The sequence below is a fragment of the Neoarius graeffei genome, chromosome 23 (assembly GCF_027579695.1).
Source record: "Neoarius graeffei isolate fNeoGra1 chromosome 23, fNeoGra1.pri, whole genome shotgun sequence".
Lineage (NCBI taxonomy): Eukaryota > Metazoa > Chordata > Actinopteri > Siluriformes > Ariidae > Neoarius > Neoarius graeffei.
In genome coordinates this window covers 45,068,091-45,083,979 of record NC_083591.1, presented here as the reverse complement: position 1 = coordinate 45,083,979, position 15,889 = coordinate 45,068,091, and the positions used below count along the sequence as shown (strand labels likewise).

The following is a 15,889-nucleotide window of genomic DNA, read 5'->3' as shown; positions in this document are numbered from 1 at the left end:
TTTTTTTTTGTTTTTTTTTTTCTCCGTGATTGAGAATAAAGACGTGTATCAGGACTGGGATCTCATGGGATGCAAAAAAAAAAGCTTATAAGTGCAAGTGTGTTCGATATGAAGCTTGAGTGCGATTGAATTGAACGGTCAGATCTGAAGCTTGCGTGTCAAAGAAAGACCACATTTGTTAACTTGAACACGAATGCATTGCATTTAGCTTTCATTCTTTCATCCTTAGTAACTGCCTGGTCAGGATCACAGGTTTTTGTTTTTTTTTTTTAAATGAGGATACTAGTGGGCGGCACGGTGGTGTAGTGGTTAGCGCTGTCGCCTCACAGCAAGAAGGTCCGGGTTCGAGCCCCGTGGCCGGCGAGGGCCTTTCTGTGCGGAGTTTGCATGTTCTCCCCGTGTCCGCGTGGGTTTCCTCCGGGTGCTCCGGTTTCCCCCACAGTCCAAAGACATGCAGGTTAGGTTAACTGGTGACTCTAAATTGACCGTAGGTGTGAATGGTTGTCTGTGTCTATGTGTCAGCCCTGTGATGACCTGGCGACTTGTCCAGGGTGTACCCCGCCTTTCGCCCGTAGTCAGCTGGGATAGGCTCCAGCCTGCCTGCGACCCTGTAGAACATGATAAAGCGGCTAGAGATGATGAGATGAGATGAGGATACTAGTTATAGTATATGATTTATATATTTAAATAATATTGGCTGGCTTTTTTTCATGGTATATCAGATATATTCCATTCAGCTAGCATGATATTGAATGAGTCAAAGACGAGTTCCATATACCAAGTCTGATATACCACAAAAAAAAACAGCCATTATTATTATTATTATTATACATTCCTTTCGGGTGTTTAACACATCTTTCTCTTTCAAAATTCTCTCAAAATCTTCCATATTTAACAAAGCAAACGTGGCGGCCATGTTTGTTTGCAAATTGTCATGGTCACTCGCTAGCGTGGAAGTTTTACGTCTCCGACGTGTGACGTCATGTCTTGACAACCATGCAATATCGTAAACCATACTCAACGCTCATTCTCCATTGAATAGAGTGGCGTAATATACATAGGATAAGCGATATGCTAACAATATTGCATGCTATCAAACCAAATGAATGAAACCCGCTAGAAGGGAATAGAACACGTTTTTATTCCATCGATAAAGTGTTCTATGTGTATAATAATATTATATATGGTATACACTACCATTCAAAAGTTTGGGGTCACTTTGAGATGTCCTTATTTTTGAAAGAAAAGCACTGTTCTTTTCAATGAAGATCACTTTAAACTAATCAGAAATACACTCTATACATTGCTAATGTGGTAAATGACTATTCTAGCTGCAAATGTCTGGTTTTTGGTGCAATATCTCCATAGGTGTATAGAGGCCCATTTCCAGCAACTCTCACTCCAGTGTTCTAATGGTACAATGTGTTTGCTCATTGCCTCAGAAGGCTAATGGATGATTAGAAAACCCTTGTACAATCATGTTAGCACAGCTGAAAACAGTTGAGCTCTTTAGAGAAGCTATAAAACTGACCTTCCTTTGAGCAGATTGAGTTTCTGGAGCATCACATTTGTGGGGTCGATTAAATGCTCAAAATGGCCAGAAAAATGTCTTGACTATATTTTCGATTCATTTTACAAAATATGGTGGTAAATAAAAGTGTGACTTTTCATGGAAAACACAAAATTGTCTGGGTGACCCCAAACTTTTGAACGGTAGTGTATTTCAGGAAACAGAACCTATAAATTTTGTTAGAAAGTATTGCGATCAGGTACGGTACACCCAAAAATAAAAAGTGTGAGATTACAGAACAGTGATGTAGCTGAGGATGGGGTGGTATGGTGATGCAGTGGTTAGCACTCTCGCCTCACAGCAAGAAGGTTCCGGGTTTGAACCTCTCGGCCAAAGGGGGCCTTTCTGTGTGGTGTTGTCATGTTTTCCCTGTGTCTGTGTGGGTTTCCATTGGGTGGTCTGGTTTCTTCCCACTGTTCAAAGACATGCAGATTAGGTTAAAAAAAAAAATACCCAGCCACTGGGGTTGCACAAGCACTTAGTGCCAGTCCCAAGCCTGGACAGATTGGGGAGAGTTGCATCAGGAAGGGCATAAACCCTATGCCAAATCAAATATGCAGCCCCAGATGATCCGCTGTAGCGAGCCCTAACAAGAGCAGCTGAAAGAAGAAGAAAGATTTAACTGAGGTTGAGGAACAGTCAGACCCAAAATTCGCAAATCATGCCATGCTGTGGATGACATGCCTTCCAGTTTAGGCCGCATCCACTTCAGCTTTAAATCTGAATACAGCTACGGATATAAATATTTGGAGCACCAAACAGATCTAGATATTGGCATTGCGTGAAACCCCAAGTTTCTCAGGATACACTTCTGTTTAATCCCTTAGATACCACAGGAATGCCATCCCTCATGCTTGCATATGAACATGTTCTCACATATTTAAAACTTTTATAATTACAGGGTGCTTCAACGGTGGTGTAGTGGTTAGCGCTGTCGCCTCACAGCAAGAAGGTCCGGGTTCGAGCCCCGTGGCCGGCGAGGGCCTTTCTGTGCGGAGTTTGCATGTTGTCCGCGTGGGTTTCCTCCGGGTGCTCCGGTTTCCCCCACAGTCCAAAGACATGCAGGTTAGGTTAACTGGTGGCTCTAAATTGACCGTAGGTGTGAATGTGAGTGTGAATGGTTGTCTGTGTCTATGTGTCAGCCCTGTGATGACCTGGCGACTTGTCCAGGGTGTACCCCGCCTTTCGCCCGTAGTCAGCTGGGATAGGCTCCAGCTTGCCTGCGACCCTGTAGAACAGGATAAAGCGGCCAGAGATAATGAGATGAGGGTGCTTCAAAAAATGTGATATTATTTGAGATGTAAATATCCCAGAAACTACATAGTCGAGGCAAATGAAACTGAACAGGCTTAATGTTGAGCGATATAAAATTTATTCCTCAAAATTTGAATGAGAAATTCAAAGGTATGTGGGTTCCATGAACGATTTCACAAATTTTCACTATTCACGAACCCGCTCACTCGACCGTCTCTTCCGACGCTGGTGGTCGTCCAGATCCTTTGGCCCTGCACAAACAGCCTTCCTCTTTCAACTTTTTGCGCCACGTCCAAATCTGCATTACAATTGGCGCGTTTTTAGAGAATTCTCTCATAAACGCACGCTGCACAGTCTTGTCCGAGCGTACTCTAACGCACAAAACGCCTTTTCTTTTCCAGTGAATGGCATTTCTATACCTAAAAGGATTAAAAACAAAAAACAAACATAAAATTTTGACCTGTTTCCACACATGCTGTTAAAATTTGAGGTCAACTGAACGAGAACGGGCGAAATTAGTAGACTGTAGAATGATAGCAAATTTTTTTTGAAACACCCTGTAGTTTACATTTTCATTATGTAGTTCAGTATATTCTACGACAGTTGCTTTCGACCAATCAACTGTCTGCTCTGTTTCTATCCAACGGTATGTTCCTGTTCAAAAGTCTTGACACCCTGGTAATAAGGATAATGGAATTTAGCATGAATGCGTTACATAGCACCATCTCACGCTATCTATTGGACAAGCACGTATCGCAAAATACTTCAGCATGCATTAGATTTATTGATATTTACCAGTGCTAGCTACTAAACCTTGAAAATCGAAGCTCCTTGTGTTTCTGATTTGGTTATTATATCCTCTGCTAGGCTCTTAAGATAAGATCTACTGGCCAATTAGAATGACATATACGGTACAGCAACAATAACAGCATTAACGTGTACAGAAAGCAGTGATTATGTTCCTTAATGCTCAAATGCTTGGCCATTATAATGCAGCTCACTCATAGTCAATGTAAAGCTCCCTCATGTTCCAAACCAACCTTTGACTTGTAACTCAAAGCGACTGTTGTCTTTGAGTCAAGCGTTTACTCTCTGCTGGGTCTGACTCATCTCCCCTTCGCCCTACCCACACTGCTCCACTATTCCCCTGGACCATGTGGCTATAATGGTCGCACTTTGTTTTGACAAAGCGTACAGATCTGCTTACAATACGCAAGAACATAATCACCATTCCGCAACCTACAATACCCGCACTGGTATTTGTTTCAGATCAGAGCTGTAAATGAATTCGCTCGTGCTGGGTGCAACTGTTTTGAAGATGTTAGTCGGTATTTAGGCAGCGATGTTACTGCTGTTGGAAAGCAACACCTCGGTTAAAAAAGGTTTCTTTCTATTTAGTTGGGGAAGAAAGAAAGGAAAGTGACATCAGGGAAATGCACAGCAGGTGGCTTCTGTTGTTTGAAAACACAACATTACTAAATTGGCAAGACAGCGCTGAATGAATCATAATTTAAATGAGCAATTTGTAATTTTTAGAGCCCTCTGCTGCATGTGAAACAAATTTCAGTGTTAATGAACACAATGACAAGCTTTTCCATTTCCCCAAATGTCCCAACCCTCTGTGCTGAAACCACATATGCTTTGAGTTGAGTTTCAGGGCCAGAAAGAAAGAAACATCTCATTCTCATCTCATTATCTCTAGCCGCTTTATCCTGTTCTACAGGGTTGCAGGCGAGCTGGAGCCTATCCCAGCTGACTACGGGCGAAAGGCGGGGTACACCCTGGACAAGTCGCCAGGTCATCACAGGGCTGACACATAGACACAGACAACCACTCACATTCACACCTACGGTCAATTTAGAGTCACCAGTTAACCTAACCTGCATGTCTTTGGACTGTGGGGGAAACCGGAGCACCCGGAGGAAACCCACACAGGGAGAACATGCAAACTCCGCACAGAAAGGCCCTCGCCGGCCCCGGGGCTCGAACCCGGACCTTCTTGCTGTGAGGCGACAGCGCTAACCACTACACCACCGTGCCGCCCATACTGCAGATCATGCCTTTTTAATATATCTTTGACTTGTCAAGGTTTAGACCCATGTTTAAAAATTGCAGACGAATTTGCTTAAAGTCCTGAGATGAAAAAAAATGACGTATAGGACTTCTTCAAAATTCTAACCAAACTGCTGTAACTTCAAAAAAAAAAAAAAGTTTGCGTCTCATTTTAGTTGCGCTACAGTGAACTCCCGAAATGAAAATATGAGTTTCAGTAGATCTGCATTGCTGACAGTTTTCGCTGGGTTGTATGTAGCATAACACATGTACAGCGCATTTTCTCTCTATCGCTCTTCTGCTCCTTTTAAATGAGCTATGAATGGGGGAGTGATTAATTTTGAGAGCCGCTCTCAACGTGTGTCGGTGCACAGTGCATTCCCTCCATCCCACAGCTCTCCATATTGCCCCCCCACTGCCAAGCAAACAGCACCAGATCTGTGTGTCCCACGCTGCTAACCCCATATCTCTCTCATTTACTGCACACATAAGCAGAGAGGAGAGAGAAACAGAGAAAGGAAGAAAGTTGATTAAAAAAAAAAAAAAGGTGCTGTTTCACCGAGGAAAAACCAGTCCGATCAAATTCGCACTTACCACACATTCCCAACACTTCCTCTCCATCATCACTCGGGATTTTTGAGGGTTTTTTTTTTTTTTTTGGGTTTGGTTTGGGGTTTTTTTCCTCTGGCTCAGGCTGGTTTTTATTTTTATTTTTTCCAAAAATCACAGCAAACTCTTTTGCGTTCAATTGTCACACTTGCTTTTGTGGTAACTGTTCATTTATTAGGCTCGTGTGGTGGCATCAGATCTAGGCTGTGGGGGAAGTGCCACCATATGGCTATGAAGCATGCACTAAATGAAATAAACAGGATGGAAGAGAGAAAATGGCACGCCGAGCGCTCTTCATTAGCCGCTCCCTGTCTTCCTGTCAAACACAGCCACAGGTCACACAGCGAGGAGCGGATACTCAGAGACAGGACCCAACTGTCGCAGCTTACCAACTGTATTAAGATTTCGTACTTTGTTTTTAGTGCATTACGGATGTAATAAATACATTCATTTGAAGAAAAAAAAACCACCAGCAACAAATAAACAAGTACAAATAGAAGGCTTGGGTTGTTGTTGTTGTTTTTTCCAGAGAAAACTTGGCAGCGATGCTTCAGTGGGGCAACAGAAAAGTTTTCGCACTATTGTTCGGAGATCGCAAATTCAAATCCTGCATGGCCAGGATACTTGGGACCCAAACTGAGAAGAAGAAACCTTTATTTGTCACATGCACACTCGAGCACAGTGAAATTCATCCTCTGCATTTAACCTATCTGAAGCAGTGAACACACACAAGTGAGCGATGAGCACACACACACTTTTCCAGAGCAGTGGGCAGCTATGCTACAGCGCCCGAGGAGCAGTTAGGGGTCAGGTGCCTTGCTCAAGGGCACTTCAGCCCAAGGCCGCCCCATATTAACCTAACCGCATGTCTTTGGACTGTGGGGGAAACCGGCGCACCCGGAGGAAACCCACGCAGATACAGGGAGAACATGCAAACTCCGCACAGAAAGGCCCTCATCAGCCACTGGGTTCAAACCCAGAACCTTCTTGCTGTGAGGCGAGAGTGCTAACCACTACACCACCATGCCGCCTCGCCCACAATTGGCTATGCTTTTTGTGTACAACCCCGATTCCAAAAAAGTTGGGAGAAAGTACAAATTGTAAATAAAAACAGAATGCAATAATTTACAAATCTCAGAAACTGATGTTGTATTCACAATAGAACATAGACAACATATCAAATGTCAAAAGTGAGACATTTTGAAATTTCATGCCAACTATTGGCTCATTTGAAATTTCATGACAGCAACACATCTCAAAAAAGTTGGGACAGGGGCAATAAGAGGCTGGAAAAGTTAAAGGTACAAAAAAGGAACAGATGGAGGACCAAATTGCAACTCATTAGGTCAATTGGCAATAGGTCATTAACATGACTGGGTATAAAAAGAGCATCTTGGAGTGGCAGCGGCTCTCAGAAGTAAAGATGGGAAGAGGATCACCAATCCCCCTAATTCTGCACCGACAAATAGTGGAGCAATATCAGAAAGGAGTTCGACAGTGTAAAATTGTAAAGAGTTTGAACATATCATCTACAGTGCATAATATCATCAAAAGATTCAGAGAATCTGGAAGAATCTCTGTGCATAAGGGTCAAGGCCGGAAAACCATACTGGGTGCCCGTGATCTTCGGGCCCTTAGACGGCACTGCATCACATACAGGCATGCTTCTGTATTGGAAATCACAAAATGGGCTCAGGAATATTTCCAGAGAACATTATCTGTGAACACAATTCACCGTGCCATCCGCCGTTGCCAGCTAAAACTCTATAGTTCAAAGAAGAAGCCGTATCTAAACACGATCCAGAAGCGCAGACGTCTTCTCTGGGCCAAGGCTCATTTAAAATGGACTGTGGCAAAGTGGAAAACTGTTCTGTGGTCAGACGAATCAAAATTTGAAGTTCTTTATGGAAATCAGGGACGCCGTGTCATTCGGACTAAAGAGGAGAAGGACGACCCAAGTTGTTATCAGCGCTCAGTTCAGAAGCCTGCATCTCTGATGGTATGGGGTTGCATTAGTGCGTGTGGCATGGGCAGCTTACACATCTGGAAAGACACCATCAATGCTGAAAGGTATATCTAGGTTCTAGAGCAACATATGCTCCCATCCAGACGACGTCTCTTTCAGGGAAGACCTTGCATTTTCCAACATGACAATTCCAAACCACATACTGCATCAATTACAGCATCATGGCTGCGTAGAAGAAGGGTCCGGGTACTGAACTGGCCAGCCTGCAGTCCAGATCTTTCACCCAGAGAAAACATTTGGCGCATCATAAAACGGAAGATACGACGAAAAAGTACGAAGATACGACAGTTGAGCAACTAGAATCCTACATTAGACAAGAATGGGTTAACATTCCTATCCCTAAACTTGAGCAACTTGTCTCCTCAGTCCCCAGACGTTTACAGACTGTTGTAAAGAGAAAAGGGGATGTCTCACAGTGGTAAACATGGCCTTGTCCCAACTTTTTTGAGATGTGTTGTTGTCATGAAATTTAAAATCACCTAATTTTTCTCTTTAAATGATACATTTTCTCAGTTTAAACATTTGATATGTCATCTATGTTCTATTCTGAATAAAATATGGAATTTTGAAACTTCCACATCATTGCATTCCGTTTTTATTTACAATTTGTACTTTGTCCCAACTTTTTTTGGAATCGGGGTTGTAGGAAGGAAGGTGTATTCTCTTTCCTCTATCGTTCACAGCGACACGAGCCAATCATGGGCGCCATGAGATCGTGTATGTAGAAGAGGGTAGATAGCACTTTTCTATGGGTGTGTTACCCTGTGCTAGTGTGAGCACCCGTGCAAAATGATGCAGCGATTGGCTTCACATGTCACAGAGGAAGCATATAGTTTGGTTGATAGCTGACGTGTTACTGACACTGCTGGCATTTCTACCCCAGGAATTTTTTTCTTGAGTGTATCATGGGGTTTGTTTTAAAAAAAAAAAAAAAAGTAAAAAACCTCTTTTGGTTCAGGCCATACCCACTTTAAGTTTAAATCTAAATACAGCTACTTGGAGCACTATACTGATACAAGTATAGATACTGGTATTGTGTTCCATCCCTAAAGTCCATGTATCCCGAATTGTTTTTAAATGGATTAAAATCTGCTCTAAGTAGTTTGCAGTACTTATGAAAGCAATAAGACTGCAGGTTTTTCTCATCAATCATGCTCGATATTCGATCCAGCATTGCCCATCACTTTGGCTTGGCAGACGCTCAGTGTATAATGTGCTCTGCAGCTGGTACAAACTTCCAGCATGACCACACTTTGTGGTTTGGCGTGACTCTCTGCACTTCTCTAAATCATGTTAGCGTCTTTCCCTTGAGGACAAACTGCTCCAGATCTTATAGCCTCATGCCTGGAGCACCTCCCATCTCTTAATTCCGCTCACACAGATTGGACAGATAATTTTACCTCATTTGCATTTCCTTGCGTATCAGAGCATCTGGAAAACAAAGACTGCTCAACCGAATTAGCGTCTGATAGGTATGGATCCACCAGTGCACAATTTGATTAGGTCTCCCTCGTCTTCCTCTCCCCAGCGACAGCCATTTGGCTTAGCATCGCTACCTGATACACACACTGTGGTATTCATTCCTCTCATTTCGAAATCAGCAACGTGCATGTATGAGATGAACTACAAACCGTGTGGAGAGAAATAGTGCTTTTGGAGCTGTATTATTGTAATTACAAAGAGCCTGGTTCCCAGAAGGGTCTTGGTGGGGTATTGATTGTAATTATATTAGAATTTAATTGTGACTGTTGCCTCTCCCTCTCAATCAAGCGCAGATCATTATGTCTTCCATTTTGATTACTCTAATGCTGATTTGCCGTTGATTAGTTCAGGGTTCGAATAGTGTTCTTTTTTTTTCCCCCTTTTTAGGCGTGTGCGCTGAAATGCTTTGTGCTTTAAAATCTTATTTCTACTGTGACCTATTAACCTGCCTGGATTTATATTGACTTCAAGGGAAGCCCCAGATTCTATTTATTTGTGCTTCACTATTTAACATACTGGCGATTTTAGATGAAGGCTAAACAAGTGTTGCCAGGCAAAACAAACCTCGCCCGGCAGCACTTGTTTTATACCGATATGTCGACGATGGTAATGTTTCTCAATCATCAGCTGTCAGGTTATAGTCCTATGAAAATCCATGACATTTCAGAGTCGTTCAAGGTCAAAGGTCATGGTGCCAAATGAAAGCCCATATGGCACTTCTTATAAGTTGATAATGGTAAACATCTGTCTACTGTTTTCAACCGTTTTCAAGTTACAGCCCTCTGAAAATCCCTGACCTTGAGTTTGACCTTTCAAGTTCACTCAAGGTCAAAGATCATGGGTTCAAATGAAAGGCCATATGCTCATAACAGTAAAGATTTGTCTATCGGCAACCGTTTTTGAGTTATAATGGAAAATATGTTATTTTGACCGAAAGGTTGATCTTTCTGGTGACCTTCATTTTGACCCGATTACCCCCAAAATTTCTCATCTCATTATCTCTAGCCGCTTTATCCTGTTCTACAGGGTCGCAAGCAAGCTGGAGCCTATCCCAGCTGACTACGGGCGAAAGGCGGGGTACACCCTGGACAAGTCGCCAGGTCATCACAGGGCTGACACATAGACACAGACAACCATTCACATTCACACCTACGGTCCATATAGAGTCGCCAGTTAACCTAACCTGCATGTCTTTGGACTGTGGGGGAAACCGGAGCACCCGGAGGAAACCCACGGGGAGAACATGCAAGCTCCGCACAGAAAGGCCCTCGTCGGCCACGGGGCTCGAACCCAGACCTTCTTGCTGTGAGGCGACAGCGCTAACCACTACACCACCGTGCCGCCCACATTGCCTCCCTACTCTGAAAATTTGAAGTCAATCAGTGCAACCGTCTAGACCAGGGGTGTCCAAACTGATCCATAAAGGGCCGTGTGGCTGCAGGTTTTCATTCCAGCCATGCAGCAGCACACCTGACTTGGCTCATTCAATCAACTGAACTGTCTTCACACAGTCAAATACTTGCAGCCACACCCACCCTTGATTAAAGGGTGGGTGTGTCAGTTGATTGAATAAGCCAAATCAGGTGTGCTGCTGCATGGCTGGAATGAAAACCTGCAGCCACACGGCCCTTTATGGATCAGTTTGGACACCCCTGGTCTAGACGCTAGATTGTTAACAGACAGACAGACACACAAACAAACAAACCGCACTTACTCCGTCACGGGCGAGGTAAATATCCTTAGAGATTTAGTATGTGGTTTGATAGTTAACAAAAAGAGTTCAATTTCTGTTTGTTTGTGTTTAAGGAAACTGGCGAAGAAGCGCAAGGAGACGCTGAGCAGCACTCGGCAGGAGATGACGGTGATGGTGAACTCCATGGATAAGAGCTACACGGAGCAGGGCACTAACTGCGATGAAGCTCTTTCCTTCATGGACACTCACAACTTGAACAGCCGCTGTGAGTCCACCTGTATTAAGCTCACACACAAGCACAGATGCACACGCACACTGAGACACCTGGTGTCTCATCCCTGTCCCTCAGACGTGTCCTCAGATCGCTGTCTGTGATGCAGCTTTAGATGGATTAATCGATCCATTTCACTGATGCCGGCTTTGCTGTGTGCGAGTGGGTTAAGCTCTGCTAACACAAACATAGATTGTGATGGTGAGCCAGGACAGAAATCTGATATCTGATAACGCACAAGCTGACTGCACCAGATTCATCGTAATTCTCGTACAGGACTGTTTCACCCTTTTGTTTTCTCTTTTGTAAACGTATTCATTCCATATAAGACTCTTTTATATCATGTTACAAAGTACTGACGTTGGAGACGCCTTCCGAAAATGTTCTCCTCACAGTACACTTCGCGACATGTGGTGCGTACACCAGACAAGTCCCTGTATGAATCGTTAGTATAGAAATGTTACGCTAGAAAATGAGTTTATTATTTATTACTTTATATTTATTATTCAGTACAATGAAGGAATACTGGGATTTTTTTTAATGGCAATGCATTCTATTATAATCATAATCCACCCAAATAAAAAATGTTAAAGGCCCCCTGAATGGCAAATAGTTTTGTCCTGATTATTGTGATTAAGATGCTTGTGCATTCATAAGTCATTTGCCCAGAATCAATTAAAGCTGCCAGGTATTTAAATCCAGTTTTTTAGACAGCATATTAATTTAGGGGCTATTATTATTGTTAAATCTGATTACATAGGTCACTAGTAGTGCATTAAAGCATTAAATGAAAGGTACAAACGGATAATGTAAGCATCCAGCATCCTCAGGAGCGGTTAGGGTCCATGTGCAGATGTTTATTAAACACCATCTAAGTCAGACAGGGGTAATCCAGTGAGGAGTTGAGGTAAGAGAGAGCAAATGGTTGTATCAGAGCTAACACACAATAAACAGTGGCAAGACTTCGTATAAAAATGCCATATGTTTATTGGGTTGTTCATATTGTTCTTGGCGTGGAAGTGGGAATCGGTACAGGACCAGAACTAGAAGTCTGGTGGTGCTAACAGGGAGGGGTTTTGTCCTGGGCAAAGAGTGCGTATAGAAAAACTCAACATGCTAACTGTGTTTAATGCGAATGAATTTTCCGAGGAGCTAGTTACAGTGGTGATTGAAAGTTTGTGAACCCTTTAGAATTTTCTATATTTCTGCATAAATATGACCTAAAACATCATCAGATTTTCACACAAGTCCTAAAAGTAGATAAAGAGAACCCAGTTAAACAAATGAGACAAAAATATTATACTTGGTCATTTATTTATTGGGTGGCACGGTGGTGTAGTGGTTAGCGCTGTCGCCTCACAGCAAGAAGGTCTGGGTTCGAGCCCCGTGGCCGGCGAGGGCCTTTCTGTGTGGAGTTTGCATGTTCTCCCCGTGTCCGCATGGGTTTCCTCCGGGTGCTCCGGTTTCCCCCACAGTCCAAAGACATGCAGGTTAGGTTAACTGGTGACTCTAAATTGACCGTAGGTGTGAGTGTGAATGGTTGTCTGTGTCTATGTGTCAGCCCTGTGATGACCTGGCGACTTGTCCAGGGTGTACCCCGCCTTTCGCCCGTAGTCAGCTGGGATAGGCTCCAGCTCGCCTGCGACCCTGTAGAACAGGATAAAGCGGCTAGAGATAATGAGATGAGATTTATTTATTGAGGAAAATGATCCAGTATTACATACTGTGAGTGGCAAAAGTATGTGAACCTCTAGAATTAGCAGTTAATTTGAAGGTGAAATTAGAGTCAGGTGTTTTCAATCAATGGGATGACAATCAGGTGTGAGTGGGCTCCCTGTTTTATTTAAAGAACAGGGATCTATCAAAGTCTGATCTTCACAACATGTTTGTGGAAGTGTATCATGGCACGAACAAAGGAGATTTCTGAGGACCTCAGAAAAAGCGTTGTTGATGCTCATCAGGCTGGAAAAGGTTACAAAACCATCTCGAAAGAAAGAAAGAGAGAAAGCACAACTTTATTCATCACACACTTGTGAAATTCCTCTCTGCATTTAACCCATCTGAAGCAGTGAACACACACGTGCACACAGATGTGAGCAATGAGCACACACACATACCCAGAGCAGTGGGCAGCCATGCTAACAGCGCCTGGGGAGCAGTTGGGAGTTAGGTGCCTCGCTCAAGGGCACCTCAGCCCAAGGCCATCCCATATTAACCTAACCGCATGTCTTTGTCATGAGTTTGGACTCCACAAATCCACAGTCAGACAGATTGTGTACAAATGGAGGAAATTCAAGACCATTGTTACTCTCCCCAAGAGTGGTCGACCAACAAAGATCACTCCAAGAGCAAGGCGTGTAATAGTCGGCGAGGTCACAAAGGACTCCTGGGTAACTTCTAAGCAACTGAAGGCCTCTCTCACATTGGCTAATGTTAATGTTCATGAGTCCACCATCAGGAGAACACTGAACAATGGTGTGCATGGCAGGGTTGCAGGGAGAAAGCCACTGCTCTCCAGAAAGAACATTGCTGCTCGTCTGCGGTTTGCTAAAGATCACGTGGACAAGCCAGAAGGCTATTGGAAAAATGTTTTGTGGACGGATGAGACCAAAATAGAACTTTTTGGTTTAAATGAGAAGTGTTATGTTTGGAGAAAGGAAAACACTGCATTCCAGCATAAGAAACTTATCCCATCTGTGAAACATGGTGATGGTGGTATCATGGTTTGGGCCTGTTTTACTGCATCTGGGTCAGGACGGCTTGACATCATTGATGGAACAATGAATTCTGAATTACACCAACGAATTCTAAAGGAAAATGTCAGGACATCTGTCAATGAATTGAATCTCAAGAGAAGGTGGGTCATGCAGCAAGACAACAACCCTAAGCACACAAGTCGTTCTACCAAAGAATGGTTAAAGAAGAATAAAGTTAATGTTTTGGAATGGCCAAGTCAAAGTCCTGACCTTAATCCAATCAAAATGTTGTGGAAGGACCTGAAGCGAGCAGTTCATGTGAGGAAACCCACCAACATCCCAGAGTTGAAGCTGTTCTGTACGGAGGAACGGGCTAAAATTCCTCCAAGCCGGTGTGCAGGACTGATCAACAGTTACCGCAAACATTTAGTTGCAGTTATTGCTGCACAAGGGGGTCACACCAGATACTGAAAGCAAAGGTTCACATACTTCTGCCACTCACAGATCTGTAATATTGGATCATTTTCCTCAATATATAAATGACCGAGTATAATATTTTTGTCTCATTTGTTTAACTGGGTTCTCTTTATCTACTTTTAGGGCTTGTGTGAAAATCTGATGATGTTTTGGGTCATATTTATGCGGAAATATAGAAAATTCGAAAGGGCTCAGAAACTTTCAAGCACCACCGTAGCATTAGGGATGTGAAGAAATACTAGTGCGAATGCTTCGCTGTTGAGGATGAAGTTTTTAATCGCAATTTTGCACGTTGTGTGTGTTGTCCTGTAGCTGGATCTTCTCCTTGCTCTCTTACAGTGAAGACAAACACCCTGAGCACAACTCTCCCCAACTCCTATTACCCAGGTAACAGCACACACGGCCTCTATTCAGCCAGTTAGCAGAGTAGCAGTTTGTGACTTATCTGTGATTAGTCTTATAAAAGCGCACACATGTATGCATCATCAGCAATGTCCTACTACACTGACCGTCTGTCCAGAGTGCAAGTTTGTGAGGCAGCCAATGCTAAAACGGTGTTAATCTGTTAGCCATGGAGTTCTCTTTCTACCTTTTCTCTCCATATCTATCTATCTATCTATATATATATATATATCAGTTTGATGGTTTTATTCTCTTCATTTTCTGAAAGTGGATTGTCACTGTAACCATGATACATTTTCTTCTCTTCAATTCTCTCTCTGATCGGCCACCACGCCTTCTCACTTCTTAATTTATGGTTAACGCCTGCCAGACCCCTTTGTGCCCACTGCCATCTTAGGTGAGAGAAAATATTTTTGTTCACACCTCCCATAACCACTGCTAGTATGTTCACAGAGTCGTAGGTCAGATAAACGAGGAAGACACTGTGTTTTCTAGTCACTGCAGTTTATTATTAGCAGTAAAGATGGCTGCCTCATCTCCATACCTGCCTGTTGCTTCTCTTCCTCCCTCCTTTTCCCCGCCAGCAGGCGGGGCTTCACTCCATCCCATCCGCGTTGCATGTCATGCGTGTGATGTGTCACATCCTGTCTGACCTCTCATATGCATGGACAGACATGTGGACTGGATGTGGGGGGAGTGGACTCTAGGGCGGGCGGGCGGGCGGGGCGGGAGGGAGGGAGGGAGGGGTGCGGCCTTGTTGCCATGGTTGCAGCAGCTTGTTCAGCATCCATGACTATAGCTATCAGCGCACTATGAACTCTTATCGCTGAGAGAATAATTAAGCAATAAAGTCTAGCGAAGATGCGTCTCGCTTTTTGATGTGTAGTTGAAGAGGAGAAAAACAAGCTTATCATTGGCCCCGCTCTCTCCGCCTTCTTCTCCCTCCCAGAGCAACCTCCTCTTCAATTCTTTTTAAAGTCACGCCTGCCTCTAGCTAGTTCCCACTGCCCCACTTGTTTTTGTGTTCCTCTTTTGCTAGTATTTATTGATTTATCCCATGATGAAATAGAATAATAAAGCAACCCCCCCTTTTTTTTTCTTACTCTATTACAGACTTTTACTCAAAAATGTGCCCCTAGGTTTTTGCCATAATGTTACACCAACGTAATGGGAATAGAACATAAAGTGTTAAAGTGCATCTTATTAAATATTAAAGGATGTTGGCAAGAGTTGTGTAACTAGAGATGTGATGCTGTACTATCGTAAGTTTATTTCACACACACACACACACACACAAAAAAAAAGCATCCAGAATAATGAGTGATTGGGGGTCCATCACCAGGTTTACTTATTATTA

General features: G+C 43.3%; 1 protein-coding gene across 3 annotated transcripts in view; it reads left to right on the top strand.

The window, feature by feature from the left end:
* The window catches only part of LOC132871759 (receptor-type tyrosine-protein phosphatase mu-like), a 444,714-nt gene that overhangs the window by 314,107 nt on the left and 114,718 nt on the right, over window positions 1–15,889 (top strand). For 2 of the 3 annotated variants that reach the window (XM_060906242.1, XM_060906240.1), the window contains 3 exons: window positions 10,800–10,951; window positions 14,443–14,517; window positions 14,903–14,929. In XM_060906242.1, the coding sequence (XP_060762225.1) occupies window positions 10,800–10,951; window positions 14,443–14,517; window positions 14,903–14,929 (254 nt within the window). The remainder of the gene's footprint in view (window positions 1–10,799; window positions 10,952–14,442; window positions 14,518–14,902; window positions 14,930–15,889) is intronic. The other variant, XM_060906241.1, reaches the window with a different exon arrangement.